The sequence below is a fragment of the Rhinolophus ferrumequinum genome, chromosome 11 (assembly GCF_004115265.2).
Source record: "Rhinolophus ferrumequinum isolate MPI-CBG mRhiFer1 chromosome 11, mRhiFer1_v1.p, whole genome shotgun sequence".
Classification (NCBI taxonomy): Eukaryota; Metazoa; Chordata; class Mammalia; order Chiroptera; family Rhinolophidae; genus Rhinolophus; species Rhinolophus ferrumequinum.
In genome coordinates this window covers 46,220,544-46,236,852 of record NC_046294.1, presented here as the reverse complement: position 1 = coordinate 46,236,852, position 16,309 = coordinate 46,220,544, and the positions used below count along the sequence as shown (strand labels likewise).

The 16,309-nt window shown below is 35.9% G+C and overlaps 1 protein-coding gene and 1 pseudogene across 1 annotated transcript; both read right to left on the bottom strand.

The window, feature by feature from the left end:
- Nucleotides 1-1,883: 1,883 nt before the first annotated feature.
- On the bottom strand, nucleotides 1,884-2,822 carry LOC117030797 (olfactory receptor 51B2-like). Its single transcript, XM_033121031.1, has one exon. The coding sequence runs from the start codon at nucleotides 2,820-2,822 to the stop codon at nucleotides 1,884-1,886; it is 939 nt and encodes a 312-aa protein (XP_032976922.1).
- Nucleotides 2,823-14,308: 11,486 nt separating this feature from the next.
- Nucleotides 14,309-15,241, bottom strand: LOC117029712 (olfactory receptor 51B5-like; annotated as a pseudogene).
- Nucleotides 15,242-16,309: the final 1,068 nt, after the last annotated feature.

Below are 16,309 nucleotides of genomic sequence, written 5' to 3'. Positions count from 1 at the left end.
AATTTTAGTATAGCTAAAACAAAACACAAAAAGAATCTATATTAGCAGGTTCTCATCATGTAGCGTTCCCACAAATCATGTAAGGAGGTGGACTTTAAGAAAAATGAGTATGAAGTAGGGGGTAGAGGGCCACCATTAGATAATCATTGTTATAAGTTTACTTTGGTGAAAGTATGAGGAACACATTGGAAAAGTGGAACAGTGAGTGAGGAGAGTATACAATACAATTGTAATAATCCAGAAAATAAATAGTGTTGATGTGGATGTGATGAGATTTTGTCAGTAGGGTTGGATAAAATTAGATAGGGGAGATTCTATGACTTAGAAAGAAGAGAAGCTGGTGACTGAAGGTGGTAAGTTGAAGAGACAGAATAGTGAAAGATGATATCTGCATTTCTGATTTTATTAAGATAGGGAACGCAGGAAGAGAATGACTCTATTAAGTAATCAATGATTACTTGTTGTTTGACTCTTTTGCACTAAACATTGTTTTACATGCCAGATTTCAAAAAAGAATGAACAGAACCCATTCAGTTTAGGGCATTCTCTGTGAGTAGTCAGGTAGAAATAATATCTTCCAGGTAGTTATTTATGTATGACTTGGGTTTAGAAAGCAAATATGAGAGCAGAAGATATTTGAGAATGATCAATAATCCAATTTAGGTTAGATTAGATTAGAAACTTTGCTTCCGACTATTAGAATTAGTTGTTAAGAGCATCGGCCCTGGAGCCATTCCACTTGGGTGTGAACCCTAACCCTACTTCTTACAGATTTTTTGTCTTTGTATATTCAGCATTTTAGCTTCCTCATCTGTAAAATGGAGATGATAAAAGTGTTGAAACAATTGTTGTAAGAATTAAATAAATTCTCCTAAGAATAATGATAAAAATTGTATATATTAACTACACAAATGTTGGTCCAAGGTCTGGAAAATGTTAAGAGTTCAATAAAGGGTAATTTTGCTCTGTTTTGTTATGTTTTCTGAGAAGAGTATAAAAGAGGGAAATGTCTATGATGGGTTTACAATAAGAAAAAAATGATATTGACATGAGAGTTTCTAAACAATAATATCTGAACAATAATATCTTACCTAGCATGTAATGGTAAATGAAGACAAGAAGATCAGAAATAAAAGTGTCAATGGACTGGAGGCCCAGGTGTTGTAGGAGAATTCTATGCTGAGAGTAAGTGAAGGAGACAGTAAGAAGGAGCATAATCATATTCAAAGGATGTTTAAAACTTCTCATAATATTATTCTTATTAGCTATATATTTCATCATAAAAGAATCATCATAGATTTAATAATTTCCTACTAGCTGAATTGTCAACTGTTTTGACAGGTCAAAATCTTCAGATGTTTGCTTTTGCCAATGATAATGGTCATAATATAATTAATAGAACATATTATATAATTAATATAAATATATATTTATAAATACATAAATATATACTTATACATATAAATATATATAAGTATATAAATAAATATAATTAATGGAACAATACATATTGCTAGTAGCAATATGTATTAATATTTTCTCAACTACTCAGAGAAAAACTCTTACAAGGTACATTTTATTATTCTTTTATTAATTTTTAAAAATTTATTTTTTCAATTATTGTTGACATACAACATTATGTTAGTTTCATGTGTACATTCTTAATTGATAGATGAGATAACCAAAGCTCCGAAGTTAAATGACTGGTTCAAGATCACAAAGGTTACAAGTGAAGGAGATAATAGTAGAAGTACTTTTTTCCTAAGGCAACATTCTTTCTACCACATGTGCCATTTTTTAAACAAATTTTCTTTAATTCCTAAAAATAATTTGACACAAGTAAAGTTACTATATCCAAAGGTATAACTCTCTAAGTAAATAGATCAGGCTCCAATTCTATGGAAAGAGAAAAAGCGATTAATAGCATTCTGTATCTGCTTGGTCTTAACACTGTAGGTTATTGGATTCACAAATGGGGGGAAAAGGAAGTAGACATAGCTCATAATAACCTGAGCTACCTGTGGCACATATTTCCCAAATCTGTGAATGAGGGTGAGGCCAATCACAGTGACATAAAAAACCAGAGCAGAGCTAATATGGGAAACACAAGTATTTAAGGCCTTAGCCTGCTCCTTACCTGAAGCAATGCCCATGACAGTCTTAAGGATTAGGATATAAGAGATAAGGATAAGCATAGAGTCTAAGAAACCAGTTAATGAGACCAGGGCTATAGGATAGAGTCTATTGAAAGTGGTGTCAGCACAGGCCAGTTTGATCACATCCTGGTGCAGGCAGAAGGCATGGGAGAGGACATGGGATCTGCAGTAGGGGAATCCAGAGAGGGTGATGATTATGGGCACAATGAGTGTAAATCCTCTCATTAGAACCCCTAGACCTAACTTTACCACCTTTGCATTGGTGAGAATGGAGGTGTATCTCAGGGGATTGCGGATGGCAATAAAACGATCATAAGCCATGACGAGCAAGACTCCAGACTCCACAATAGAGAGTGAATGGATTAGATAGGCCTGAAAGTAGCAGGCTCCCTGGCTAATCTCTCTGTGATCCAGCCACAGAACACCAAGCACGGTGGGCATCGTTGTCAAAGTCACTCCAAGGTCTGTGGCTGCCAATATAGCCAGAAAGTAGTACATAGGCTCGTGAAGAGTGTGGTCTTCTCTGATAAGGAAGAGGAGGGTGCCATTGCCGAGGAGTATGAACACATAGATGATAAAGAAGCCCAGGGAAATCCAAGGATGAAGTATTTCCAGACCTGGGAAGCCAGTCAGTAGAAAAGGGGCAGCACTGATGTTGGACCACATGGTGGATCCCTGAGTTGAAACAGAAAATGGTCTCTCTAAATTAGCCCTGTCCAGTAGAAATATAATTTAAGCCACATATGTGATTTTAAATTTTCTAATAGCCACAGTAAAAGAATCAAAAGGGAAGAGTTAGAAATAATTTTAATAATGTATTTTATTTAATCTGCTATATTCAAAATATTACCATTTCAAAATGTAATCAGTATAAAAACCATGCATGAGATATTTTACATTTTATTATATAACGCTTCAAAATCCAGTATGTAGTTCATACTAACAGAAAATTCTAACTCAAGCTAACCACAAGTGTATTGAACAGTACATCTCAAAACTATAAAATTATTTTTGCCATATCATTTCAAAAATAAGAAATCAGTCTTTGTATAAAATAGTGCTCAACTTGTATCCCTCCTTCATAAATTTATCACCCATTTCTCTAATTAGAATATTTTCTACTCCCTCATTTTCTTGGTCAGAATCCTCTGCTAAAGCTTGCCTGAATGTCTGACCTGATCTCGTTTAAAATCCAAGACCCTTTCTAGTTTTGCCTTCTAGTTTCTTCTCATCTCTATTGTGAACATATTTTACATTGTAGGGAAGAACTCAGTACTTTCATTTTGAATTCACAATTCATATTATGTGTTTATTGATTCAACAAATAGGAATTGATACCTACATAAATGAGAAGCTAGACTGAACTTTAAGGACACAAATCTCATGATCTTGTGAGAAACAAAAATAAGCTGTCTTTGGTTTATGCCATCCTTACTTGAATTGAAGCTCAAATTATAATTTGTATGGATAAATTATTATGCAACCTCACAAGATCAACCCACTCAAGGAGTCCCAAAGAGGGGTGGCTAAAGTCTGTCCTGGTACCTTCTGAACTCATGGAAATGTTATATTACTAAACTTTATGGAGTTTACAACTTTTTGCTTCAAGAAGTATTGCATTTGACTCCAGAAGATAGAAGACGAAAACTTGGAAGTGACACTTTTTTTTCAATTCCTAAATTTTAACTAAAAGCAATTATATTTATCTCTGTGATTTGATATGTCTTGCTTCTCTAAATCTCACTAAATGCAGTGAATATAGTAGTAAAAAAGCAGATATTTACATATTCATTAGCATGGCCAAAATCCAGAACATTGACACCAAATGCTGGTGAGGTTATGGAGTAATAGGGACTCCCATACATTACTGGTGGGAATGCAAAATGGTACAGCCACTTTGGAAGAGAGTTTGGTGGTTTCTTACAAAACTAATCATACTCTTACTATACAATCCAACAATCATGCTCCTTGGTATTAACTCAGAAGAGCTGCAAATTTATGTCTACACAAAAATCTGCCCTCAGTTCTATTTAGCAGCTTTATTTATAATTGTCAAAACTTGGAAGCAAACGAGATGTCGTTCAATAGGTAGGTGGATAAACGGTAATAAACCCAGACAACGAAATATTAGTCAGCACTAAAAATAAATGAACTATCAAGCCATGAAAAAACATAGAGGAAATTTAAATGCATATTACTACATGAAAGAAGCCAATCTGAAATGCTACATATTGTATGATTCCAACATATGACATTCCGGAAAAGTCAAAACTATGTAGTCAATAAAAAAAATCAATGGTTGCCAAGAGTGGGGGTAGGGGGATGAAGAGGGAGAACAGAGAATTTTTAGGGCTGTGAAATGTGCTACATGATATTATAATGATGGCTCTATGTCATTATGCTTTTGTCCAAACCAATAGAATGCACACCACCAAGAGTGAACCTTAAGGTAAACTATGGACTGCAGGTGATTATGATATGTCAATAAAATTTATCCTTGGTTCAAAGAAAAGAACCATTCTGGTTGATGGTGTAGATCGTAATGAGGCTTAGCCTGTATAGGAACAAGGGGAAAATTCTGTACTTTTCCTCTCAATTTCGTTGTATATCTAAGTCTTCTCCAAAAGGCTTTCAATAAAGGCATATAGTACCCCTGAACTTTTATAGCTTATAGTCTAATGAGATGGGGGCACATTAAACATTTGATTATCATAACAGCCTTACAGAAAAAACAAAAGTGAAAATAAATGGAGAATGCTTGGATCATAGTAAATGCAAAAATAAATACTAACGAGTAATAAATGTAAGTAGGTTTTCTCATCTTTCTTTGAAATTAGTATTTATCTTTAATCTAAACAATTAAGTTTTAATCTAAACAATTAAGCTTTTGTTTCTTTTAAGAACTCTCATTTTTTGCTTTTTCTAATAACTCTCATTACTTCATTCTCCTTTTCTACTTTAGCTGCTGTCAACAGCCAATTCAGGCATTTTACTTTGTCAAATAACAGTTAAAAATAAACATTATTTTACATGTATTGTAAAGATAATACACATATTGAAAAAGAAAGTCTCTTTTCTCACTAGCTGCTTTTTAATGGGTATAGTAATCAGAATTTTAAAATTCACCACACACACACACACACACACACACACACACACACACAGACACACACACATACCAAGATTCTCTATGCTAATCCCTGGGTTGTCAGGCTGTGAACATAATGAAATATCATGCCTGTGATTATACAGGTGCAATAAAATTTACTGACCAGTTGAATTGAGTTCATCAAAGGGAGATTATATGGGTAGACCTAATCTAATCACATAAGCCCTTAAAAGCAAATAGGTTTCACAGATTTGTGGTGGAATAAGAACTCAAAGTGATTCAAATTTGAGAACAACTTGACAGTCACTGGTTTGAAGCTGTAGGGCAGGGGTGTCCAAACTGCAGCTCGCGGGGCCAACAGCAGCCCACAATCCATTGTTAATTGGCCCGCAGCAAATTCCAAAAATATATTTAGTTTATTTAAATAAACCAGGTGAGGCAATAGGTACTTCACCTCGAGTGAGTGGCCCGGCTGTTTGTGTATTTTACCGCATATGGCCCTTGGTGAAAAACGTTGAAAAAAATTTGGACACCCCTGCTATAGGGGGTCACATAAAAAGGAAGTCAGGCAGCCTCAAGGAGCAGAGAGAGGTTCCCTGCAGACAGCCTGCAAAAATTCAGGGACCTCAGACTTATTGCCACAAGACTGAATTCTGCCAACACTATGAATGAGTTTGGGAATGGATTCTTCTCTAGACCCTTCAGACAAGAGCCCAGGCCAGCTATCACCTTGAGTTTTGCCTTAAGACATCCTAAGCAGAGAACCCAATCAAGCCTACTAGACTTCTGAACTACAGAACTGTGCTATTATAAAAGAGTTGATGTAAGCAACACAGTTTGTGGTCATTTGTTACAGTAATAGAAAACTAATGCAGTATGGATTGCTATTATCCATATCTTACTACTAATAATAATAAACAAATATTTAGAGAGTTTATATAAGTTAGGTTATTATGTCAATTAGCTATTGCTACAAAATTGCTACATGACAAAGCCCCATACAGTTTCAATGGCTTTCAACATTACACATTTATTTTCCACTCATGCATTTTTCAGCTCATTTGGGGTTACCTTGGCTGAGTACCTTGGATGATTTCTGCTTCTCTTGCTCATGCACCTAAGATTCAGCTGGATGTCATCTCTATGCTATCATTTTCTGCTCCTTCTTTTTTATATCCATTACATTTTCTTACCTCTCACTTTGCTCTCTCCCTCTAGCTAAATCTCACATCTTATTATTATATTAACACGCTGATGCACTGCCTGGCTGGCGTGCTGATGGTTAAACCAATTTAAGCAAGTACGCGGACTTCCAAGTAATACTTACTGATGTGTAATTGGCCAATGTGTAAGCTGACTGACCCACAAACTGCCTTTTTCCAAACAAATGTCATGTCTACTTAAGAGTCACCAATAACTCATCAACTATCTGCATATGTGGTACCATCAGTTTCTCCAGTCTCCAATTTTTCCCCAGTTGTGGACATGACTAACTAGTCCTAACTTTGTCTTACCCACTGGAGATTTTATGTAATCATCATTTTCAGGCCTTAATGGAACAGCAACTTAAAGGTAACACTGGGGTAAGAACACACACACAGTTTTGTCCTATAACTTAGAATTAGCTAAATCACTGAAGACAAAAGGCACAAAGAAAAGGAGAGAGATGGCATAATGGTCACATAGGGAGATGTGAGCAAAAGAATACTGAACACAGAGTACAGCACCAAGAGGAGAAGGTGTAATATAGAGACCTGCATGTGTCATGATGACCCTGCCCTGCACATTCGCTCTCAACATCAGTCTCTCTTCCCCTTACTGCCTTTTCCAAAGACTACTTCTACTGTAGAAAAAATATTCTTGATGCCCTGCGCTAACAAGAAAGTTTGGTAGCAGGCTAAATCTCTTGATTATTCAGGTAAGCACCCGTGACAAAAAAAGTCACTGCTTATCTCTGAGAGTTGGCATTTTCTAGGGAGTTGAACTTCTATATTGCAATCTATTACACTGGACAGAATCCATAGAGACAAATAATAGCTTTCCTCAATTTTCTATTTACCTTCTTGCAATATTTACACGAAGGAAGAGTAGTATGAGAAGAGCAGTCATCTTTAATTTTCTCTTTATTATCTCCATTTCATTCCCCCATGGTCACCAGAGCCTTACCTGGGACACCAGGAATTAAGGAGAGAAGTAATTGCTGGGTCTTGATGTAGAACCTAGTGCAAATGTTTCTTTGAAGACCGCTAACAGTATTAATTGGTGAAGTTATGTGTATGGAAAAATGGTTCTCCAGGGTCCCTCCAGCTGCAGATAATTATGCTTCTGGGATATCCTTTCCTGACCTCTTTTGGGGAAAGAGGTGTGCCCCCAGAGCTGTGTCCTATAATCCTACCTTTTCATTACAGACAGGAAGCAGAATTGTAGTTTTATCCAGCAGATGGAAATCATGCTGTCAGATCACCTCTGTCTTTTCTGATCCCCACCTCAAAAGAGACGATACCATAAAAGAAAACAAACAAACAAACAAAAAACCTACATTTGATTTTGTCATTCCTGAGTTCCTGAGTCCTGGAGCAAATAAGCTTACTAAACATAGATGAAGTTGGATCATTTCCTTACACTTACCTTTCCTTGGTTTCAAATAAGATCACTCATTATTGCACTTGACATTGCATACTTGAAGTGATATTTTCTCATAAATGAATGCAATTGCTGATAAATTCAAAGAGTAAGATTTGCATCTATCTCAGTCTTACTCAGAGGTCATACTTTTTGCCTCTAGAACAATTCAAGTGAAGTAAAAAATTTTGTGATATACAATGGAATATTACTCAGCCATAAAAAAGATGAAATACTGCCATTTGCAACAACATAGATGGATCTTGAAATTATCATGCTTAGTGAAATGAGTCAGACAGAAAAAGTCAAGAACCGTTTGACTTCACTCGTATGTGGCATATAAAACTGAAATCAACAAATGAACAAGACAAACAAGCAACAACTCACAGACACAGACAACAGTTTAGTGGTTACCAGAGGGTAAGGGGGAAGGAGAGAAAGTAGAATAGGATAAAGGGGGTCAAATATATGGTGATGAAAGGAGAACTAACTGGGTGGTACACACGAAATGCAATATAGTTGATGTATTATAGAAATGTACACTTGAAATCTATATAATTCTACTAATCAATATCACCCCAATAAATTTAACAAAAACAACAAATAAAATAATTTTTAGAAAGTAAAAAATATTCTATCACTTTAAGTATCTCATAGTAAGATGAAATCATTGACATCGATGAAGGTGTTCTTATCATCTTTGATTTTTTCTGATAATTTGTACTTGAGTAGAAATGACTATATTCATATTCTGGCAGAGATACTAATGTGAGGAGCTCTGTTGTCTTGTCTTAGCCTTGTCTCCTAAATTTATCCTGGAGCCTCGCCCAACTGTGAGACTTTAAAATAAGATGGGCACAGTGTGGTCAACATTTGGCTTCTGACATCAGATTATTTAAATTCCTCCTGAGCTCTCCTCTGTTCATAAGTCTTTCTGAAACTCAGTAGGATTTGGAAAGTCATGATTAGGAGTCAGTCTCTGAGAACAACTTGAGTATGGATGTACTTGTGCCTGACAACTCTTTGTATTAAATATCAGGTTGGTGCAAAAGTAATTGTGGTTTTTGCAATTATTTTTAAACTTTTAAACCTCAATTACCTTTGCACCAACCTAATATAATTTTAGAAGTGACTTGATTTGGCAGAGCCCTATTTTGAGCTCAAAATGAGGTGAAAGTATTGAATACCTGAGGTAATCCACATAATTTCCAAGCTCTTTTCCCATTTCATCAGAAGGTAGATTTACCCTCTGGTCTACATAGTTTTCCTACCCATCGCGTATAACACCATTCCGGGCAACACCACTTTCTCTAAAACAAATGGAAAGTCATCTGCTCCAAGATATCCCATGGTTAGGATAACTGCTCAGTGATTCGGAGGACAAGTGTCTGGAGAAAGAGAGTGGCTGTTAGTCCTTATCTGCAAACACTCAAAGCCTCCAGGTTTGGGAGCCATAGGAGGAAGTGGGCAAAGCACCAACAGTACCTAACATTTCCTTAAGTAGCTATTTATGGCTCTGCCATGCATATGTTTCTCAAAACTTTGTTCATTCTCTTGTTCATTCCCTTCATTTCCTGTTGCACTACCTGCGAATAGTAGAATCATAGCAGCTTACCTTCTCAGATTTGGAAGGATCTCCGATCTTATGTAATGAAAGCCTTTGATGTAGTTTTTCCTGACAAGAGTAATCCAGTCAATGCCTGTCTCCATAGAGCTCAATATTCATGAGAATATATGTTTTGAAGTTATTCAGGCAGCTGCAATAAAAATATCTTATTTTTGGGGGTTAACATATTTTCCCCAGGACTTAGCTGTAGATCTGGGCTCTGGTGCCACATCATGTAGGTCTAGTTCCTGCCCTATATTTTATATGTGACATAGATGAAGGTAACATTCAGACAGTCTAAGTACCTTCACTAAAGATCCATGGAAGTCTTTGTCTTAGGGATTTTTGCAATTTGTCAAGTAAGCCTGCACTGACATTTAACAGCCTTCAGCATTCCACACTATCCACCTTTTAAATTTTTCCTCTGGACAGTCCATCTCATCTTATCCATTTTTTTTTTGGTGTTTCTTCACTGTTCACTGCCACTGCCACCTGTCAGCTTGGTGATAAGCACTAGTGTCTAAGGAGATAAACTCCTAAATTTCTTATAATATTGAATTTTGTCTATGAGCTTATTCATAACAATGATACTGTCTGAGAAGCTGGGTAATAAAATAAAAATTGATTGATATTCTTTAACTATATAGAGAGGCCCCTAGGTCCTTTAAACATATCTAATCACTCTGTGTACCCAATTTAATATTCATAATATCAAATAAGTATTATTAAATACATCACCTTTAATTTACTTTATAAAAGTCTTATTCTCCTGAGAAGGAACAAGCAATTATTTGTTAATTAACTGAATGAAACTCATCTGTCTCTATTCTAATACGAATTCATTTTGTATCTGGAGGAGGAATACTCTGCTGACTTATTAGATCGTAGTACAGTTTTTCAGTATATCTCTAATATTTCTCACTGTCTTTATGATCACTTGTAAGACTGTTTTTTTTTTTTTTTTTTTTTTATCCACAGGAATGAACTAACTTAAATTCAATATCCTTATGGCAAATTGTCCCTTCAAACCCATGTTACATAATTGTAATATTATTTGGAGAGAGAGCTTGATACTTGCAAAGACTTTTTCCTAATCTATATTCTTATACACCTTGGATCTCCTGTAACTATATGCTGTTTATTTGTCTCAATAGGCTCTATTGAATTTATTCATAATGAAGTCCTTCAATATGCAATTTATTATTTTTTGTCTTTAATGATTATAAGCTAAATTACAAACTTCATCAGATTGTCCTGTATGAAGGAGATTCACTGATGTGTTGGTATGTTTTCCAGTGGACCATTGTGAAGTCCATCCTGCTTAAAAATACAAAACATCTGTAGTGTTTCCTGGGAGACACTGTTGCAAATAGATTGCTAATAATACCTAGCATTTTACCACAAGAACTGTGTGAGATCTACAGGAAACTAAATTTTGTGATTGTAATAATATATACCAAAGGAAATGATGTGCTTATGCTGATTGATGAAATAAATTTTGAAGAGAAATAAATGTCTACTTGGATTTCACCTATTTCTCATGCTTCTGTATAGATAAATAAAGGTTCTCCTTTCATTTCTCCCCAGTTGTCCTGTTTCTATTTTCACCCTACAGCTTCTTCTCAATGAATTTTTTTCCTCAATTACTTTCAAATAACAAATGGATTTGCTAAACAATGGCAATCACTTCATAAATCATTGACCAAATGGTCCGACAGTCTTGTTTTCTTGCCATGTTTTAACTCTCGTTTTATGTATTTTGGGAAAACGGGTAGTTTTCTATCTAATAGCACTTTGCAGTTTTTAAATATTAGTTGGAGCAGATTCTCATACCTGTAACTAAGATGGTATAATTATTAGTAGTATTTTAGCTATAAGTAACTGAAACTCAACTGAAGCTAATTTGAACAAAACAAAACAAAACAAAATAAGAAAGGTTTTTATTAGGTTGTGGAATCAGAGATAGTTGAATTACCCTCTTTGCCATTGGGCCTTAGAAAAACATGGAACCAGAGACTTGATGGTTCTTTGCATTACCTTATTTATAATTCACTCTAAATGGTTATTATAGCCTGAAATCACTCGTATACTGGAAAACATGACTATTAAAAATTCTAATTGACCTCTTATGACCTCTATCACAATGAAAGCATTACTGTTTTTCATGATTTTATTTTGAAAAATCCTAAAAAAGATTTAGACTGGCTTTATTTGTCAGAGAGTAGGGGGTTGGAGATATAATGAAAAATATCAACTCCTATAAGGAACCACATTTTTAGAGTAGAAGGAGGGGAAATTCTCAAAAGAAGGGAGTAGATGCTACTTCTATAAGCATAGTGAAGTACAGGACAGAAAATAGAATCCATTAAGCATACGAGGTGTGACTATTAAGTTCACAAACTTGTTGCAATGATGTTGCTAACCTTTTCTGATATCAGAGGGATTATTCATTATGAATTTGTACCAACTGGACAAAGAGTTAACCAAGTTTACTATTTGGAAGTGCTGAAAAGGCTGTGTGAAAAAGTTAGATGAGCTGAACTTTTCGCCCACAATTCATAGCTCTTCCATCACAACAGTGCACCAGCTCACATGGCACTGTCTGGGAGGGAGTTTTTAGCCAGTAAACAAATAACTGTATTGGAATACCCTCCCTATTCACCTGATGTGGCTCCTGATGACATCTTTCTTTACCTGAAGATAAAAGAAATATTCAAAGGAACACATTTTGATGACATTCAGGACATCAAGGGTAATATGATGACAGCTCTGATGGCCATTCCAGAAAAAGAGTTCCACAATTGCTTTGAAGGGTGGACTCGGCACTGGCGTCAGTGCATAGCTTCCCAACGGGAGTACTTTGAGGGTGACCATAGTGATATTCAGCAATGAGGTATGTTGCACTTTTTCTAGGATGAGTTCACGAACTTAATTGTCATACCTCGTAGACTATTTTTGTACAATACAATTTATACTGGCCTTAGAATTAAAAGATATGATTTGAATCACAGCTATACTGTTTATAAACTTTATCTCCTTGAATGAGATGTTTAAGTTTTTTACCTTCAGATTACTCATGGATAAATTTGTGATAATTCCTACCTCATGATATTATTATGAATAAAATGAGTTATGGATAGAGTCAGAGAAGCTGAGGGACTCATGTTTTATTTCATGGACAATTGAAAACAGGACATAACTTACCTTCATACTCATAATCATACTCAATATTTAGTATTCAGACTGTATTACTTGGGTATCATAGAGGATTCAAGGATTAAAAATGAGTAAAATATATACTTATTCTCTTTATAAACTTTGTCTTTTCACAATTAAATTTTGTGATAAAATAGGAAAGAAATGAGATTTGCAGGCTTCTTATATTGGACTCCCGATACGCAAAGCTTGAGATACAGATTCGGAGGTATGTAACGTATTAATGGATACTCTCAGGAAACAGGGAGTGAGGAAAAGCAGGGTATACAGGAGAAGGAGATAAGCACGGACACAGTTCCATCTGGAGTTTAACTTCCGAAGTTAAGAGATTTAGTATATGTCTATGGACTGCTTCCTTGGCACCAGGGGCCATAATGGTGAGGCAATTCCAACTGGGTTGAGAATTGATAACTTGAAGAAAAAGCAATGTGAGTGATGAGCAGCCAACAGTCACAGGAACAAGGGGTAGGTGTACAGTTCTGTAAAGTGGCCAAGCACCATTGACACCAATAACATCTTCTATGTAGTTCCATCTCCTGGCTCACTTCTCTGCTCTGATTGAAATGTAATGAAGACACAGCCTCCACTCTTTGAGGATATTCTAACATTAGCACAGATCCCTTTCTAACTCATTAGAAAATTTCAATCAAATAAGAATAATATTATTTTATTCTTTGAGATATTTACAATATATAAAATGGAGTCAGGATACATGTACAGAAGGCAACTATTTTTCAAAAAACATATGTAAACTTATTCCTTCAGTCCCTCAGCCCTTGTTTATAATGAAAGGAAGAATAGAAAAGTACCTCTTCCACTCAGTAAAACTAACGAGCCACTGGTAGATGCTCTGGAGATGGCACCAACATCAGAGCTAAAGATTGGCATGGTAGATAAAAATTAGAAAAAAAGATGGAAGGAGGTACTGAGTATGTCAATTTCCTCTCATTTATTTATGGTTTCTCTTATCACAAACTTTTTTTCATAAGTATGTATTGCCTATACGTATGTATAAGCTATGGTTCTTGAGAGAAAGTCATAATCATTTGATAGACAGGGGAGGAACCCATGAGATGGTTGAGATAGTAAGTAATTATAACCCTGTTCAAGGCACAATTCAAACTTTTTTCAGGAAAATTCCTGAGCTTCAGTGACCAAACGTATAGGTTCCTACAGTTTGTATAGATATCTGTGGGGGAGTTTATGGGTGTTACAGATTGGATTGGGTATAAATAAACCAAACTTTATTCCATTTCAAAGTATAATTTTATATTTGTATAACTGTTCCTATCTGCCAATTTTCTAACCCTAAATAAATATATGCTTGTTACATTATAGACACACCTATAAACACCTAAGTTATTATTGCAAGAATTAAGTGGCAAACGGACAGAGATATTTAGTGTACAAATTTTTTTTTAATTGCACAAACTAGATTAGGCCAAAGACCTGGGCTCAAAGAGACACCCTAGAGCAATTTGCAGTTCTACTTTAACAATTATTTTACTAAGACATCTGATCTTGGGTGGTTGATATGAAACTTCTTTTCTCCACTGCCAAAACCAAAGTTCTCATATTCTGTGTGAGGGGCTAAGATGATTAGAGATCAGGCTCCAACTCTATGGGTAGTAAAAGGTGAAGAATGTCACTCTGAATCCACTTGGTCTTGACACTATAGATTATAGGATTCATTACTGGAGGAAACAGAATACAGACATAGCTCATAATGAGGTGGACAATATAGAACCTCCTTCCCAAACAGATGAATCAGAGACAATCCAATCACTGTGACATAGAAAACCAGAACAGAGCAGATATGGGAGACACAGGTGTTTAGGGCCTTGGCCCTCTCCTCTCTGGAGGCACTGCTTAGGACACTCTTGAGTATCAACGCATAAGAGATGAAGATAATCAGAAAATCTAGCACAAATATAAGGATTACGTGCACAACTCGATATAGTCAGTTGCAGGTGGTGTCAGCACAGGGCCAGTTTGATGACATCCTGATGAAGGCAGAATTCATGGGAAAGGACATGGGAATGGCAACAGGAAAAAAATAGAGGGGTGAAATTGGGAAGACAACAGATACAAATCCTCATCAGGACGCCTAGCTCATTTTCACCACTTGAGTATTAGTAAGTATAGAAGTATATCTAAGGGGCTTGTGAATGCCAAAAATGATCATAGGCCATAGCAAGAAAAACACCGGACTCCACAAAGGAAACTGAATGTATAAAGTAGGCTTGAGATAAACAGATTTCCAATCTCCCTGTGGTGCAACCAGAGGACTCCCAGCACCATGGGCATTGTGCTCAAGGTCAGCCCTAGATCTGTGGCTGCCAGCATGGCCAGGAAATAGTACATAGGCTCATGAAGTTTGTGTTCTTCTTTAATGAGAAGGAAGTGGGTGTCACTGCCAAAAAGGACAGAGATGTAAACCAAAAAGAAGGGCATGAAAATCCAGTGGTGAGCTGCCTCCAAGCCTAGAAAACCAGTCAACAGAGAGGAAGTGGAGCTACTGTTCAGACTCATGCCAGGTTTATCTAGAAGAAATGTCCTTTTCTTTCAGTCATTGCCACTGAAATGTTCTACGTTCAAGGTAGCACTCCCACTATATTATCTCAGAATTTTTACTTAACATATTCTTAGGACAACCTGTATCTTTTGTGTTCTTAACTGCATATCCCAAAGACAATCCCCTACCTACTCAAATCCTTAGAGTTTCATATGGTCATATGCATTTTAACAAGCTCTCCAGGGAATTTTTGGTGCACACTACAACTTAGAAACCATTGCCATTAACTATGCAGACTTCACAGAAGAATCCATACTTTAGGAATTTCAAGGAACTCACCCCATACTCCAATATACTACTCAAAGCTCTAATTGCCTTCACAATAGTGATTCCTGACCCATGTTATCCATCATATGCACAATTTCTCTGGATTATCAACAAAAGACCCAGGAGTCTAAAAGGAAATTGTGGGAAGAGAAACTCTGCCACTACCACTGCAACTAAGGAGAAAATAGATATGAAAGAGACACTTTACTTCCCAATCCCATGGATCAGTATTGGGAAAACAAAACAAACAATGTTTATATTAAGTGTTTATTAGCTTCTTCCTGGATGTAACAGAACTACTTACTACTCACTTCAATAGCCCAGAATAATTGGAATTTAAATGATCATAGAAACTTGGACTGGATTAAATGCTTAAGCTAGCCAATTGCATGGCTCATAATAGAATTTCTCCTTCAATTTGAAAATTGTATTTTCTCTTATTTCCATGGATTTTCTCTCTTTCCCCATTATTTTTCTTTGTAGACCCCACTACAGTAAATCCCCAGAACCCAATTTCCTCCTTTCAAGTTCTCCATTTGTATTTAAACCACTATCTTTCTGATATCCTTTCTTTTATATCCAGCCATAGGCTTCTGAATCTAACCTATCCAATACTACTGTTGCTACTTGAACAGAAAGTTTAAGCAGTGGAGAAAAGAGGTATGTCATATAAGAATTTAAGAAGGTTTTAACATCTTTTCTGCGACTAGATCATGAGGTTCTTGCGTATAGAAACCACGTTTTATTTGCCTCACTCA